Source organism: Astatotilapia calliptera, chromosome 1, assembly GCF_900246225.1.
Source record: "Astatotilapia calliptera chromosome 1, fAstCal1.2, whole genome shotgun sequence".
Classification (NCBI taxonomy): Eukaryota; Metazoa; Chordata; class Actinopteri; order Cichliformes; family Cichlidae; genus Astatotilapia; species Astatotilapia calliptera.
Window position 1 is genome coordinate 12,321,085 of NC_039302.1, and position 16,772 is coordinate 12,337,856.

The window sequence follows — 16,772 nt, forward strand, 5'->3', positions numbered from 1 at the left end:
GATGCTAGGTTGTCGTCGTAAATGCTAACATCTGCAAAGCAAAGATGCAGGGAGTTGAGGTCATGAACTTGGATGAGTTTAAATAACTGGAGTTAACAATTCAGAGCTATAGACAATGCACAAGAGAGGGAAAGGAGAGAGCACAGGAAGGGTGGAGCGGGTGGAGACTAGTGTCAGGTGATGTGTGACAGAAGGAGAACAGCAAGAGTGAAGGGGAAGGTTTTACAAGATAGGAGTGAGGCCTGCTATGATGCTTGCTTTGGAGACTGTGGAGCTGGCAACAATAGAGCAGGTGGAGAGTCAAAGATGTGTATGTTTTCACTGGACATGACCAGCATGGCGAGGATCACTAAAGAATCGCACAAATCCAACATTGAACTGATGGATTCAAAAAGAGAAAGAAATGAAACACTTTATATATTTTTTATTTTCTCGACAGTAATTCCAGCAGGCGTTCCTGGATCAACCTCAGAGTATACACAGTGGAGTCCAAAGAGTCTGGAAAAATGATCCAGGACTCTAAAACATGTTACACAGATAAGTCCTGCACTTTATATTGCCATGATGAAAATATTCTCTTTGATACCTGGAATATCACCAGAAACAGCACTACATGTCACAAGGTAAACAGAGCAGATTATGTGAATGAGATCAAAGCAGTGTTTTACTGTTTTTCCATATACAACATATGTGCTATGTTGTAGGAGGGCGAGCCATCTCCAAAAGACAGCTACTTCTTGAGTGTGAAAAAAGAGGACAGTGGCATCTATACCTGCACCTGGTCTTACCTGTATGATGGTCAAATATATAACATGACCTCTATGGTGAAACTTGATGTCCAACCAAGCGGTAAGCAAAACACATTCTGTAAATTTTTATTTTCAAAGACTTTAATATGTGTTTTTCAAAATATCAGCCTTTTTTCTTTTCTTTTTTTTTAAAAAAATTGTGCAGAAATAACTAAGAAAGCAGTGATAATTTCACCAGAGAACAGCCAAGAATTTGATGTAGATTTAGGTGAGTTATTGTCTATAGTCATACACCTTCACACTCTTGTCTAAAGCTTTAATGTTAATCATTAATAAAATCTGTGTTAACTCTGCTTTTTCTAGATTCAACAGTGGTGATTGATTGTAAAGCAGTAACGTCTTCGGACACTGATGACTTGTTCTGGTTAAGCGGCGATTCATTTGTGGAGACAAATAGCACTCTGCCCGTTTTCTATAATTATACATGGTAAATATCTCACACACATATTATGTAACTGTAGGGGCGACTGTGGGTTGGGAATCACATCTGTAACCGGAAGGTCGCCGGTTCGATCCCCTGGCTCTCTGTCCTGGTCGTTGTGTCCTTGGGCAAGACACTTTACCCTACCGCCTACTGGTGTTGGCCAGAGGGACCGATGGCGCGATATGGCAGCCTCGCTTCTGTCAGTCTGACCCAGGGCAGCTGTGGCTACAACTGTAGCTTACCTCCACCAGTGTATGAATGTGAGAGTGAATGAATAGTGGTATTGTAAAGCGCTTTGGGTGCCTTGAAAAGTGCTATATAAATCCAATCCATTATTATTAACTGATATGCTTTATACAAACGTCACAGCTATCAATTCTGCTTTTAGAGCTGCCTCAATCATGTTGTTCATCTCCGTTTCAGGGTCAACAGCACAGAGGAAATCAGCATGACAGCATCTCTAGTCTTCAGACAAGTGTCAGAGGAGGATCTGTCAAAAAATTATACCTGTAAACTGCAATCTGACTATGAAACAAGCTTTGTCACCATCACCCTAAAACAAAACGGTATGGCCAATTGAACACTTTGAGTCATTTTATAAATAAATATGTCGATGAAACTTGATGTCTAGCCAAGTGGTAATAAAACAAGTTTAGTGACATTTTATTTTCAAACACTTTAACGTGTGCTTTTCAAAAGGTTTTAGATTTTGGCGTTTTTTGTTTTTTTTTTGTTTCTTTTTTAATAGAAACTTTTATACCACCAATGATCATTTCACCAAAGAAAAACCAAGAATTTGATGTAGATTTAGGTGAGTTATTGTCTATAGTCATACACCTTCACACTCTTGGCTAAAGCTTTAATGTTAATCATTAATAAAATCTGTGTTAACTCTGCTTTTTCTAGATTCAACAGTGGTGATTGATTGTAAAGCAGTAACGTCTTCGGACACTGATGACTTGTTCTGGTTAAGCGGCGATTCATTTGTGGAGACAAATAGCACTCTGCCCGTTTTCTATAATTATACATGGTAAATATTTCACACACAGATTATATGTAACTGGTATGCTTTATGTATCCGTCACAACTATGAATTCTGCTTTTAGAGCTGCCTCAATCATCTTGTTCATCTCCGTTTCAGGGTCAACAGCACAGAGGAAATCAGCATGACAGCATCTCTAGTCTTCAGACAAGTGTCAGAGGAGGATCTGTCAAACAATTATACCTGTAAACTGCAATCTGACTATGAAACAAGCTTTGTCACCATCACCCTAAAGCAAAACGGTATGGCCAGTTGAACACTTTGAGTCTTTTTATGAATAAATATGTAGATGAAACTTGATGTACAGCCAAGTGGTAATAAAAACAAATTTTGTAACATTTTATTTTCAAACACTTTATTTGTTCTTTCTGAAAGGTTTTAGATTTTTTTTAATGTTTGTTCTTCTTTAATAGAACCGTTTATACCGCCAGTGATCATTTTACCAAAGAACAAACAAGAATTTGAGGTAGATTTAGGTGAGTTATTGTCTACATCCACATACTTTCACACTCTTGGCTAAAGCTTTAATGTTAATCAGTTATAAAATCTGTGTAAACTCTGCTTTTCTAGACTCTACAGTGGTGATTGATTGTAAAGCAGTCACGTCTTCAGACATTGATGACTTGTTCTGGTTAAGCGGCGATTCATTTGTGGAGACAAATAGCACTCTGCCCGTTTTCTATAATTATACATGGTAAATATTTCACACACAGTTTCTATATAACTGATATGTTTTGTATCTGTCACAGCTTTGAATTCTGCTTTTAGAGCTGCCTCGATGATGTTCATCTCATTTTCAGGGTCAACAGCACAGAGGAAATCAACATGACAGCATCTCTAGTCTTCAGACAAGTGTCAGAGGAGGATCTGTCAAACAATTATACCTGTAAACTGCAATCTGACTACCAAACAAGCTTTGTCACCATCACCCTAAAGCAAAAAGGTATGAATCAGTAAACTCAGAATAATCGGTATTTTTTGTTTGTTTTTCAATAAAGGGTGTCACCGTCATTCTGACCAAATAAAAGTGTCTTAGTGTGTTGTTAATGTTCTGATTACTCTCCATTACTCCCTACAGCTGTTTCACATCTCGCCATGGGTTTATGCATTTTTCTCGCTGTGTTGGTGGTATTACCAGTAGCTATTTATACTATGTTTAACATCATTCTTTGGCTGCAAAAAAATCTTGGCTTCTACCACAGAGCCCCAGGTGGGATACTATTTTAAACATGTGTTACAGATTCATATTTTTTTGTCATTTTAACAATAGCATTTTACTGAAGTGAACTTCAGTGTGATTGTTTGTTTTTCTTTGTCATGCTAAGACAGGGAAACTGCATCGTTTGAAGACTCGCTTCTAAACAGAAACAGCAGGAGGCCTTGAGTACAGGTTCATCACCAGGGACTTACAGCTCTGCGAGGTTGTGTCACCTGAAATGGCTCCATGTTGCACTCCTCCTCCTTCTGAAAGAAGCTTCGTCATTACCTGCCCGTCCCACAGAGAGCACCCAGAGATTTAATATGAGTATACAGGTAGAGGTACATTCAGAGTTTATTTTAGACACCTGAACATTGCCAGGTGCCAGGCATCCGCCTAGCAACAAAAAAAAATTAAACATATGTCTCTCTTTGTGATATATGGGCCTGTACCAGCTCATATAATGTTTATGGACAGCACACATACTCACACATTGCGTGAGTATGTGTGCAATGCATCTGCAGACATCCACTCATGTGACAGCCTCAAAGCTGCATTTCCCTTTACTAAGGAAAATGTCACAATGTTTCCAGAAAATGTTTAATGTGGTATATTAACCCTGGAAGTTGCTCGACTCTAATTCTGTCATGTATTTAACATGACTTACTTGCTTTAATTTATTGCATCGTAAAGAGCAAAAAGGTTGAAGCTTGTATTGCTCTGAAGTCATTTTCATGCATTATTATGCACGAACGCTCCTGGAGGTAAATAACTGGTCAGTTTTGCAACTGTTAATAATGTTCATGTTATGGCGGCTTATCAAACATATTGACTCAGCTTACTTTATGTGCAGTCATTTGTAATTTTTTAATAGTTGATATCATATTTTACTTTATTAGCCTTTCTACTCCTTAGGTTATGACACTGGTATGATTAATTTCCTTATCTAAGAGTAAGGATTAAGCTTGAAACGAAGATTTTTATCATAATCGATTTTTTATTTTATTTTATTTTGTAGTGAATGTTATTACGGGTACATCGTTATTTAAAGGAGAAGTAAAACAAACAAGCAAAAAAAGCAATCATCGAGTCTTAGGAATGATATAAATGTTTCTTTAGCTTATTATATTTGTGTAGGTGTATTTTTATTATTTTCTTTTTTATAAAACATAAAACTGTGATGGTTGTCTTCAGGCTCTGATGACATCAACCACTGTGCCTTAAGACTCAAAATACAACATACATCAGGAGAAGCAATTGTAGAAAAGGGAAGAAAATAGTGGTGGTTTTACAGCAACACTAATATCCATTGATATTCGTTCTTGGGTTTATGGAGTTCATTATACAAGTCCTGGTGTGACTCTTTAATAATGGAAAGATTTACCTATACACTGACCTACCTAGTGTGTTTTTACTGATGAGCACAACTGCAGTAGGAGTAACAAATTAATCAATAAAATCAGATTTTGTAGAGAATAAAGATGTGTTGATTCCCAGCCAATTTGTTTATCCATTTATTATTGTCACAGTAAATGTCTCTCCTCTGTATGTGGAACCCCCCAAAAATAATCTCTGTGTGGCATCTTACTGGATGTCTAATTTCATGTTCGTGTTTCTTTGTATTTATACATTTTTGTTATTAAAGATGATAAACTCTGTGACCAAACTTTATGCCCTTCACCATCTGCCAATGTAACATGTACAATGTAACATATCTCATTGATGTTGATATCTGGACTCTCTCCTGCTCTGCTCACTTCAGGTGAGACAAACTAAGACTTGCGGAGAGGGACTGGGTGTGTGTTGTAACTTTATTGCAGTTTATTGTTTCATAACAGCATTTTGATTATTTTGTAAATGATTTAATTGCTAGCCACATGTTTAGTGAGAGCTGTTAATTATAGATTACATTTTCTGTCAAAAAGAGCATTTAATACGTATTTTCATTAGATACTTCATAGAGATGGAAGTTACTCATGTTTAGCTAGGAAAAGAAAAGTTTTCAGGAAGCCATTATATGTTGCTCTGATGTCAGTTACTTTATGTGTTGTACACCCTTTTTTTGAAGTCCTATATAAAGACTATCGTTTCTATAACTGATGTCCGATCCATTTTTCGGGCTAAGTGGATTTGCCACAACAGTGTGCAACACCATACCATTATACCAAAAATACCAATACTTCCACCAGTAAACTGGGACAGCTCTGTTACTAAACTCAATCCCACTTGCAGTGTTGTCTTTCATCAACTACTTGGTATCAACTGCACTGCATGAAACACACATTCAGTAATCTGGGGAGGGGGGGGGGGGGGGGGGGGTCATACATATTGGCCAATCAATACATTTTACTACTTGCCAGCAACTTACAGTATCTAAACATTTCTTATTATACATGCAAAATTTAGAGAGCATCAAAGACCACTTTTAATATGAGAATCAAAAGAAAAACAAATGGCCGTAATTTTTCAGGATTTGGATGAATCTGTGCAGAGAGTATAAACATGCACACTGGACAGCTCATCCTGCTACTTTGTATCAGCAGTCACATCATCAGTAAAGACTAGTTACCTGGTTCCACTGACAATGGCACCAGGTAACATACCATAACATAATCTCCACAAGTCATGAGGCTGCAGAATGTGTGTGGAGGACAAAAATGCAGACATACGGGGCTGAATGGAACTGAAAACTGTTATTTGGCTGAAAGCGGTAATTCCAATAAAGCAAAACACAAAGTTCAAAAGCAAAAGTGAAAACAATAACTGTAAGGGGGCTGTAAGGGATGTAAGTGTGTAAGAATGCTGCAGAACACGATAAATTATTGTTGCATGGTTTGCTGTTGTTGCTGAAGTGTGTTTCCATTTATAACGATTCTCTCTTCCAGACTGCAACTGCAGGCCTACGTTTAATGTTTTTGACGTATGGTCTATTTATTTATTTAAAAATAAATAAACAATCATTTATTTATTCCTGTCTATGTGTATGTGATTTTCTGATTACAACTAGCATAGTGCGCTTGTTCTGTTGGTGAGTTACACGCAGCAGAATATCATCTCTTATTCTGCAACCTTGCTTCATACTGCATGGCTCTTAGCAGAATGGGCATTTATATTGAAATGAACTCTGTTTCGCAAACAATGCAACTTTTGCAAATCATCTGCAAAACTTACCACACTAACGTCCCGTTTTTTTAATAGTCAAATGGGACCACAAGGTGGCATTAAGTCACTGGATGAATGCAAATAAACCTTACAAGATCATATAAAGGGCAGAATGCTGTTCTTGTGTAATGATGACTGTTTATCTGTTTATAGCTATAATTGTTCAAGCTCATGGGCATTAATTTCTTCCACACAAACCCTCTCAGATATGCTGATTATCGCATTTAGTCTCATGTACAACATCAAGAAAAATGCTGTCATTTCCAACCTTCCCTGCAACAGATTAAAGACACAGTACAAAACAGTGCCGTTAAACATACTCTGTAAGAGTAAAAAAGGAAACTCAAATGCTTCAGAAGTGGGAGTTGGTGTGGTTCAACATGTTGTGGATACAGAGATGCTCTTCTGCATAACTTGGTTAACAGGAGGTAATTTGAGCCGTTGTTGCCTTCCTATAAGCTTGAAGGATTCTAGCCATCTGCCCTCCACACACCAATAAGCCATTTTAACCCAGGATTGCACCATTGACATCCAGGAGTCCGAGTTGCAAGAAAGGATTTTTATTTTATATTCGGTGTTATGGTACATGAAGGTTAGCTATGGCAGGGGTTTCTAAAAAAAAAAGGGGGGGTGGGGGGGAACCCATTACAATAAAAATAAGGACTAAAGGTCAAGGTAACTGGATTCAGACACATTACAATCCCATTAAGAAGGTGAATTATCCACATTTTGCTATACAAAAAAATGCAAATATATATTTTAAACAAGCATTAAGATGGTACTCCAACACAAAGAATGACAGTATCTCTACCTGGGCAGCCGGTCGGTAGTCAGATCTTCATCTTGTCTCTGTAGATCAGGAATATTGTTCCATCTCCACTTAACACTGGCACACAACACAGTGCATTAAACAAAAGTCACATTAAACACTGAAGTTGATTACTAAACCCTTTAATAAGGGGAGGAAACTATCAGGTAATTCTACAGGTAATTAGACTAATTAGTAAGTAAACTAAAAGTGTGAAAAAACTGAGTAATTAAACAATACAGTCAAACTCATGTTCAGATGATGTACACTAGGCTAAACAGGATGGACTAGTTCCCAACAGCTCTCTGCTTCTCCCTCTGCCTGAGAGCAAATCACACCAGCCTGTAAGTATAAATACACTGAGTAATGTAGTTGCAATAACAGGATTTTTTCTACAGCACTATTCAGAATCAGAATTTCAAATAAAAGAAAACTCTGGGTAACCATTGGAAATTTGAGCCGATCAAGGAAATTCCTCATGGGGTGTACCTGCAAGTCTGGTAAAACTGTTGCATCAAGTGTGCCTTGTCTAAGTGAACTTAGTCAGCTCTGTTAAAATGTCCCCAAATGGAAAGGTGTAACATCACATGGAACATCTGGGGCAATACCCAGTGGGCAAGAAATGGGAGAGGCCCACTCAAAAAACTGTCAAAGAGGCTCTTCCTCTATTGGATTGTTATATTCATAATTGGACACATAAAAGCTCCATTATATGTGTAAGTCATAGTTCTAAGTCATAAACCAAATTCTAATCCTTTTTATAAACTTTTAGCTGTTATTTTAACTCCACTGGTTATAACAGGAACCTGTTGTGAAACTTTTTATTGCAGAGGGGTATGCTGGGAAATAAATTGCATATACTTCCTGACCTTGTTCCCTGCCATCTATGCAACATGCCCGCAAACTGTGCAATAATTGTTTTGTTTTGTTTTGTTTTGTTTTGGGGGGTGTTGTTAGGCATGTGTATCGTTTTAAATTATATATCGCGAAGAAAATCAATAAAGTGGCGCTAACATGGGGAAGAAGAACCCACCGGGGCTTTGGATCTGAGTGGTGCTGTCGTTGACTTTGCTGAGCGCAAGGACTGAAAGATGAAACTGTTGCAGGTGAGTAGTTTTCTGTGTTTTTGCGAAGGATTTAAACATGACTAATGCTAAATAATGCGCTGAAAATATGCGCTCATACGGAAATGCTATGTGTGTCATTAGAAACTAATACACTGGAAATGATCGTTGAATAAATGAGTATGCTTGTTTGTAAATGTGACCCCATACAGTCAGTCTGTGAGGAGCTGTGGTTAACGGGTTTTCCTCTTTTGTTCTTTCCTTGTAAAGATCACAGTTTTCTTTGTGTCACTAAATGTGTTTTGGGGCCTTTGGCAGATTAGTTGAAAACGATGATGTGCGGTTAGAGCATAAGCTTAGATGTGTCCACTCCACTGACCTGTGACTGCAATTGTTGTCCACGGTGCTGATGAAAAGAGTTATGCTATTTTTCCAGTGTGCGTGTGTGAGAACAGTACATAAACACATAACTGCTAGTTGAAAGAAACAGTTGGGGGGTTCACACCATGAGATTCATGTCACAGCGGTTACCACCTACCTGAAATGGTGTGAAAAAAACATCGTCCTAGCTTTCGCAATGACATAAAGGCTATGGGGAAAGGCACATTACGGTAGACTTGCGTTCTTGCAGTTTCTTGTAGTTTGGTGTAAAGGGCTTTAGGGGACGCAGCAACACTTGTGGTGAAAAGATATCATACATCATAAAAGCAGTGAAGCTCGCGGGGCTGTTGCACCCGCAACTTGGGGCTTTTCCTTCAGTTTCTTTTTACCTCCCTCCCTTCTTTTCATCATTGCGCATTTTTGGTTTGGTTAATTCACATCTGGAGTACAGCAGAATTGCATCATCCGCTGTTTTCGACGCAGATAATGAGGGCTTGGAGTGCTCTGCCGAAGGATACCGCGATGATCCTGTCGTTGATCTTCATCACATTTTTATCAGGTAAGAGACCAATATCGCTAATTGTCATTCCCTCGGGACACGAGGATATAATATGCTAATTATGTAATGAGATAGAAATTACGTGTAACACAGCAGAGAAACTAAAACGATCAAATATCAGCGCCTTACTCTTACTTAACTGTAATAAACTAACAGATGGCTTTCATATCAGTCTGACCTAATCCTGATAAACTTGCGACAGTTTTAATTACAAAGTCATAAATAATGAGCCAATAAGGTTAGTTTTATTTACAAAACTCGTTTATAGGTCAGATTACAGTTTACGGATATAACTTTTTGACAGATCGTCCTCTGACACCTTCTAAAGATTAGAGATGTTGTTGTCCTTGAATTTGATCCTCTGCAGTGCTGTCCCTGACAAGAGAAGGAAAGGACTGAGACAGATCTAGAAGCAGTGCTGATTGTGGCCACATATAACATCAGTTTGACCAAAGTCCCAAAGAGGACCTGTGTGTGAAATATTTACTATGTATCATTATAAAAACAACTGGCAGACTGGTATCTGTCTCCACAAATTAATTTCCTCTTAACTAGAAAAAGTGATCAAAGTCTGACAGCATAGCTGCTTCACAATCAATCACCACTGTTGAGCTTAAAAAGCAATGTTTACACCGATCTGAATACCCATTAAAATTTAAGCTTTAGGTGTACGAATATAGACAATAACCCACCTAAATCTACCTCAAATAACTGGTTGTTCTTTGGTGAAATTATCACTGCTTTCTTAGTTATTTGTGTGCAAAAAAAACAAAAAAACAAAAACTATACCTATGGAAAAGCATATTTTCAAATGTTACAAAATAATCGGTTTTAGAATAACTGATTCATTGATTTGTGATAATTTAATGTGTGACAGTTTATCTTTGCAGCTGGAAGATTTAGAAGCAAATGTAAGTATTTCTTAAGCCACAAACTCCAATGTTTCCCTGTGACAACACATTATTCTTCATTTAGCTGTTGTTTTCATTATTAAGCATTAAGTAGTAACCTAATTACTGTGCTTAGAAAAATAGACATAGAGGGGAAAATGCAAAATATATTTTATCTAAATAATAATAATCTTAATATCGATATAACAGATAGAAGAAGCAGAGTATAGTACACCAGTATCACACCCTATCTAAGAAATAAGCATTTGAATGTGTTTTGCATCACTGGCTTGCTAATTACTTTATTTTCTTGCTCCATGCTCAGTTCCGTCAGCTGCAAGATGTTTGACTATTTTATTGCACGTGTCATTGCATTCTCCGTGACACTGCCAGTTATGGTTGGAGGGTTCTTATCTGGCATAGATCAACTTTCATCTTCAAATTTCAGACTCATAGCAAGCATGATTATGTTGTAGTGCCCTGTAACCACTAAAAAAGAGCATGCACGTACATACATAAAACAGCGGTTTAAGTCAAGGTTTGCCTTTGTGACTAATATCATTTTATAAATGAAAGTGATAACATTTACTAATATATATGAGTGACTGATGCTTCTCTATGGTATCGCTGCAATTACAGTTAATTAAACAACAAAATCTGTTAAGCTATATAATGACAAAAAACACGTTGAAACATGTTTTCTAGTAGAACATGTTAGAGTGTGAACACTGGGCTCATTCAAAGTAATATTTACTCAGTTTTTGCTCAGAGTAAAAAATGTCATCAATCGTTCAGGCTCTGCAGACGACTAGGATCAACACCTAGACCAGATGCCCCTCGAGGGCCGGTGCCCTTCAGTTTTAGATGTGTACGTGATCCAACACAGCTGATTCAAATGGCTAAATGATCTCCTCAACATGTCTTGCAGTTCTCTAGAGGCCTGGTAATGAACTAATCATTTGATTCAGGTGTGTAGACCCAGAGTGAGATCTAAAACCTGCAGGACAGGTTGGGGGACCCCTGACCTAGACTGTAAACGATTCACTAAAGCATAGCCAATAAACTGCACAGCAAAACTAAATCTCTAAATCATGTTGTTCATTTTGTTCATAATGTCTGTTGATATGTTGGCTGATAGTGAGACAGAGCAATGAGTTTACGTGCAAGCTTTATCGATAGGCAGGAAGCACATGTTCCCCGGGACTTTAAAAAAAAGTTTTAAATCAGCCAGATTTCTGTCTGATATACTCAAACATTTTGTTCAAGCAGCCCTTGAGCTAGTTCATGTTATAATTTTAATCAATGACACGCTGAAATTATTTCACTTTGCAGGTGTCTGTCCCCAGAGTCCCAAAGAAATACGTGTCAAGGAAGGGGAAATTGTGGCAGAGTTCTTCAAGGAGTGTGATCATAATGAAACACTCTGGAGAAGTTTCACCAAGCAGGGGATGCATCTACACAACAACACGCCTGCAGCTGAGCACAGGCAGATGGGGGTGATGGTTCAACAGGGAATCCTTGTGATTCTCAGTGCCTCTGAGAAAAATGAGGGAAACTACTCATGCTCTCTCAAGTAAGATACAAGCACTCCTACAGTAATAACATAACTGACCTTACTTATCATATGTTAAACTTTCATATTTCAGTGTATTTTCTTAAGCACGTGCATTTTTAATCTATGAGTCATTCCGGCAGTGATTTGTTTGCAGCAGATATCTCATTCACAGTTTTTAAAGCAGTAGCAGTATTTCAGGAAACTGTGTTTCCTCTGCTACTGCTGTGTGTCAGCAAGTTCATGGATGTGAAATTACAAAGTGCAGACTGTATTTAAAGGATGGAATTAGCTTTAGGTTCTGAATATCTCTGTGATAACACTGACAGGAATTCCAGCAAGTAGATTAGCCTCAAAATACACACTGAGCAGACCCAGAGAGCATGAAAATGGAAGGTGGGTTGTTTGGTACATGCTGCTATCCTGACCTAGAACATCTGGCAGTAAGATGCAGACCATTCAAATAGGTTAGGGAGTTCTGCTCCATCCTGATCATAGCTGCCTATATTCAATGGTGGGCTAATGCTAAATTAGCACTGGAGGATCTGTACTGCCTGATCAACAGGCACATGAATGCAACTCCGAAGGCGGCTGTGATTGTGGCTCGTGATTTCAACTATGTGGAACTAAAAGCAGTGTTTCCAAACTTCCAAATTGATAAACTTCCAAACAAGAGACAATAGTATTCCAGGTTTACTGTAACATCTCAGGTGCATACAAGGCAGTGGCAGTTCCACACTTAGGCAGGTCAGACCAAATCTCTGTGCAGCTGATCCCAACCTAAAAACCTCTGATCTGCAAAGCTCGAGATGCTACCTACAGGTCAGGTAACAGGCTGGCTTATAACAGGGATGGGAAGGAACTGAAAAAAACAAATCCAGCAAGCAAAGTTATGGTACAAACAGCGTATTGAAGAGATCTTAAAAAAACAGCAACCCACAATATATGTGCAGATGCATCAGGAGCATAACAGGCTGTAAACACAGTAACCAACAGGCCAGTCATCATCCAGCTCTCCCCGACACCTTGAACAGTCTCTTTGCATGCTTTGACTCATCCAGCAGCAAAGAGACTGTACATCTCCCCTGGAGGAGCAGCACCAGTCTTTCGTCCTGCAGCTACACCAGCATAATAAAATGCACCACCAGATTGAGAGACAACTTCTTCCCCAGAGCTGTGACGATCCAATTCAGAAAGCTCAGAAAAATGCACAACCGGATTTCCATAAAAGCTGGGATAAAGCTATATTTTATTCAAAGTAGAACATAGAAAACATTTATTCATTTGTTAAAACTGAAATGGTGGTAGGATGTTGCAATCATATTCTGCCAAAAAGACTTTCAACTTTTGTTTCATCTGACCAAATAACAGTTTTTCACTTTGTCTCAGTGCATTGAAAAAGAGCTTTGAGTGAAAGAAGATTGTGGCGGCTCTCGATTATGTTCTTCTCTGCACGGTGTTGCTTTAACCTGCATTAGTGGAGCCCATGTAGTCGGTTCCATGGTTAATTCATTTTCAATCTTGATTTTCGTCCTTGTCCCTGGCACACAGAGATTCCTTCACATTCTTAGAAATGTTTGATGATATTATGTAGACGATGATACGTCTCTGCATTTTTAGGAGGGACATTCTTCTGAAAATTGCAGATGTAACACTAGAAACAATTCATTTTCAGCCTTTTATCGGCTCTCTCAATTTTGTTGAGACATGTCATCAAATTCAATTTTCCTGAAATGGTAGCTCTCACTCAAAATATTGGTTGTGTTTTCTGAGTTTTGTTGTGAGTAAAATAAATAAGGTAAAATAAAATCAAATAAAATAAGACAAAGATACATAAAATCACGAGTGTATCACAGGTCATCGGGTTTCTGTGGGTCAGAGAAGAGCCTCTCAGTAATCCAGCGTTAAAGGAATGGATTACTGAAGGCGAAGCTGAGAGGGATTTTTATACAGAATGCCAGATATGTTAGTTTCATTTCACTGTTTGCAGCACAAAACTTTCTCAGCTAATAATAAATCCTGATGGACAAATACCACACTTAGTAGATGAACATCATTTTTAAAATTATCCTGTAAATCTTTTCTTACTTTCAAATTAATTGTTTTTTGTTTGTTTGTTTGTTTGTTTTGCTTGTTGCTCAGAATGAAAGTTAAAACTTCATGTTACGGTTTTCTTTCCTTGGTAGGAATTCCAGCAAACAGTCCTGGATAAGCCTCAAAGTTTACACAGCACAGTCCAGAGACTCTGAACAAATGAACCAGATCTCTAAAGAATGTTACACAGAGGAGCTCTGCAAGTTGTATTGCCCTGAAATTTTTTTTCCCTCTAACACCCTGAATATCACCAGAAGCGGCATCACATGGCACAAGGTAAACAGAGCAGATTATGTGAATGAGATCAAACTGTAAAGTATTGTTACAGGGTTTTAATGTTTTTCCAAATTTGACAGCTGACTACTTAAAAATCGAGCTTATATGTTGTAGGAGGGCGGGTCATCACCAAAAGACGGTAACTTCCCAAGTGTGAAAAAAGAGGACAGTGGCAACTATACCTGCACCCGGTCTTACCTGTATGATGGTCAAATATATAACATGACCTCTACGGTGAAACTTGATGTCCAACCAAGCAGTAAGAAAAACACATTTTGCAGATATTTATTTTGAATGATTTTAATATGTGCTTTTCAAAAGGTTTTTTTATTTCCACAGAAAAAACTAAGAAAGCAGTGATAATTTCACCAGAGGACAAGCAGGTATTTGAGGTAGATTTAGGTGAGTTATTGTCTATATTCATACACCTTCACACTCTTGGCTAAAGCTTAAATGTTAATCGTTTATAACAACCTGTGTTAACTCTGCTTTTTCTAGGTTCAACAGTGGTGATTGATTGTAAAGCAGTTATGATGTCAAAAATGGATGACTTGTTTTGGTTAAGTGGAAGTTCATTTGTGGATACAGACACTAGTCTACCAGTTTTCTATAATGATACACGGTAAATATTTCACACACAGGTCCTCTGTGGGTCACACTGATGTTATATGTAGTCACATCAGCTCAGATATGAATTCTGCGTTTAGATCTGCCTCAGTCATTTCCTTCTCTTCTCAGGGTCATCAGCACAGAGGAAATCAGAAGGAGAACATCTCTAATCTTCAGAAAAGTGTCAGAGGACGATCTGTCAAAAAATTATACCTGTAAACTGCAAGCTGCCTACCATACAAGCTTTGTCACTATCACTCTAAAACAAAAACGTATGGCCAGCTGAACATTTGAGTATTTTTTTTAAACAATTTAAAATATAAGTTATATTATATATAAGCATGATTAGGACAGATTGAAAAGGCATCTTTCACGTTATTACAATTAAATAAGAGTTAAGTAGCTGATATTTGATCATTTTAACCTCCCCATTATTTCCCTGCAGCTTCCCGTTCGTACACGTCTCTTGGTGTCTGCTTTGTCATCATTGTTGTGGTGACATTTGTGACTGTAGTTATCTATGTGAAGTTTAAGATTGACATCACTCTTTTCCTAAGAGACACTCTTAAGTGGTCTGGCGGCATTTCAGGTGAGAGAAATGCTTTTTGTTTCTTTTTACCTGACAACACATGTTTAAGCATTTGTGCTTTTTGTGTGGGCTGCAGACAAAGCAACAACAGTGACGGAGTTTATTGTCCTTTGCTCAGATGGAAAATGCTATGATGCCTTTTTAATGTGTTACAAATGCGACGCGGCTGGAGGATTAAATCCTAGCGACAAAAGATGGCTGGAGAGTGTTTTGGAAGATAAATTTGGTTACAGTCTCTGTCTTTATGATCGTGACATCTTACCAGGGAAAGGTATGGATTGAGAAGGATCCTCTGCAGAACATTTACTTACATAAATAAAGATAGAAATTCATGAATTGATTTGCATTCTGAAATCTGGTTGTTTGCAGCAATCGCAGACGCTGTGCTAGACTGCGTAGAGCAGAGCCGGGCGGTAGTTTTGGTTCCCGTCTCTCCAGACCCTGATCCAGAATCTGGCCTGCTGAGTGCGATCCACGAAGCCCTAGTGGAGCGGCAGACTCGCTTGGTTTTCATCACCACTGAGACATCAATGGCTTCAAAATCGGATTCCTTTCCAGAGGCTTTACAGCTTCTTAGTAAGGCTGGGAACTGCGTCACCTGGAAGGGCATAAGCTCCATGCTGACTTCCTCCTCCTTCTGGAAGCAGCTACGATATTACCTTCCTGCACCACAGCAGGCGCCAACAGTAAAGCTTTTACCACACACAATCCAGGATATTACTTCATGATAAAATGTTTAGCCAAGTCAGAATTAATAACTTCTATCTGGTCTTAACATATGAGTAAGTTTACACACGTCACCAAGAGCTTATATTTTGAGTTTAAGACAAATTAATATTTATGGGGGGTTTTTTTAATTCGGCATTGTTATTTTATTCTATTTAATCAATTTTATTCCTGTTTTTGCAAACATTTCTTCTGTACAGTATGACAATACCAGCAACTGTTTTAGTAAGCTACAGAGAATTTAAATGTATGAAGTTTATGTGTAAAATTGCTTCATCTTGTTGTGTTATTAGGCATCTTTAAATCAGCCTTTAGGCTGTTCCTCCTGATGAGTTCAGTCCAAGTACTGTTTTCATAATGTTTCAGTGAATGTAACTCCTAGTTTTCATCATACCATACTTGAACTTTTCTCATTTATTATTACCAATGCCATATCATCCTACTCTTTGTCCAGTTTTTATCTTCCTCGCTTGTACATACTGCTTGCACTTACTGAAACATAGTGCCTTTTGGCCAAATATGTTCAAAGCACATTTCATCTTATATATTAATAAAATTAAAATAAATGTATTTTTATCCTACCTTATGT

At 38.0% G+C, this 16,772-nt stretch overlaps 1 protein-coding gene across 1 annotated transcript in view; it reads left to right on the top strand.

Annotated features, from left to right (window-relative positions):
* The window catches only part of LOC113028555 (uncharacterized), an 18,596-nt gene extending 1,824 nt beyond the window's left edge, over positions 1-16,772 (top strand). The window contains exons 4-26 of the mRNA XM_026178976.1: positions 440-623; positions 705-849; positions 955-1,017; positions 1,113-1,236; positions 1,657-1,799; positions 1,982-2,044; positions 2,140-2,263; positions 2,375-2,517; positions 2,689-2,751; positions 2,846-2,969; positions 3,076-3,218; positions 3,354-3,485; positions 3,601-3,658; positions 9,224-9,447; positions 11,670-11,910; positions 14,076-14,259; positions 14,374-14,518; positions 14,599-14,661; positions 14,758-14,881; positions 14,998-15,140; positions 15,314-15,457; positions 15,576-15,728; positions 15,827-16,772. Coding sequence (XP_026034761.1) covers positions 440-623; positions 705-849; positions 955-1,017; positions 1,113-1,236; positions 1,657-1,799; positions 1,982-2,044; positions 2,140-2,263; positions 2,375-2,517; positions 2,689-2,751; positions 2,846-2,969; positions 3,076-3,218; positions 3,354-3,485; positions 3,601-3,658; positions 9,224-9,447; positions 11,670-11,910; positions 14,076-14,259; positions 14,374-14,518; positions 14,599-14,661; positions 14,758-14,881; positions 14,998-15,140; positions 15,314-15,457; positions 15,576-15,728; positions 15,827-16,185 — 3,289 coding nt within the window. The 3' untranslated portion in view covers positions 16,186-16,772. The remainder of the gene's footprint in view (positions 1-439; positions 624-704; positions 850-954; positions 1,018-1,112; positions 1,237-1,656; positions 1,800-1,981; positions 2,045-2,139; positions 2,264-2,374; positions 2,518-2,688; positions 2,752-2,845; positions 2,970-3,075; positions 3,219-3,353; positions 3,486-3,600; positions 3,659-9,223; positions 9,448-11,669; positions 11,911-14,075; positions 14,260-14,373; positions 14,519-14,598; positions 14,662-14,757; positions 14,882-14,997; positions 15,141-15,313; positions 15,458-15,575; positions 15,729-15,826) is intronic.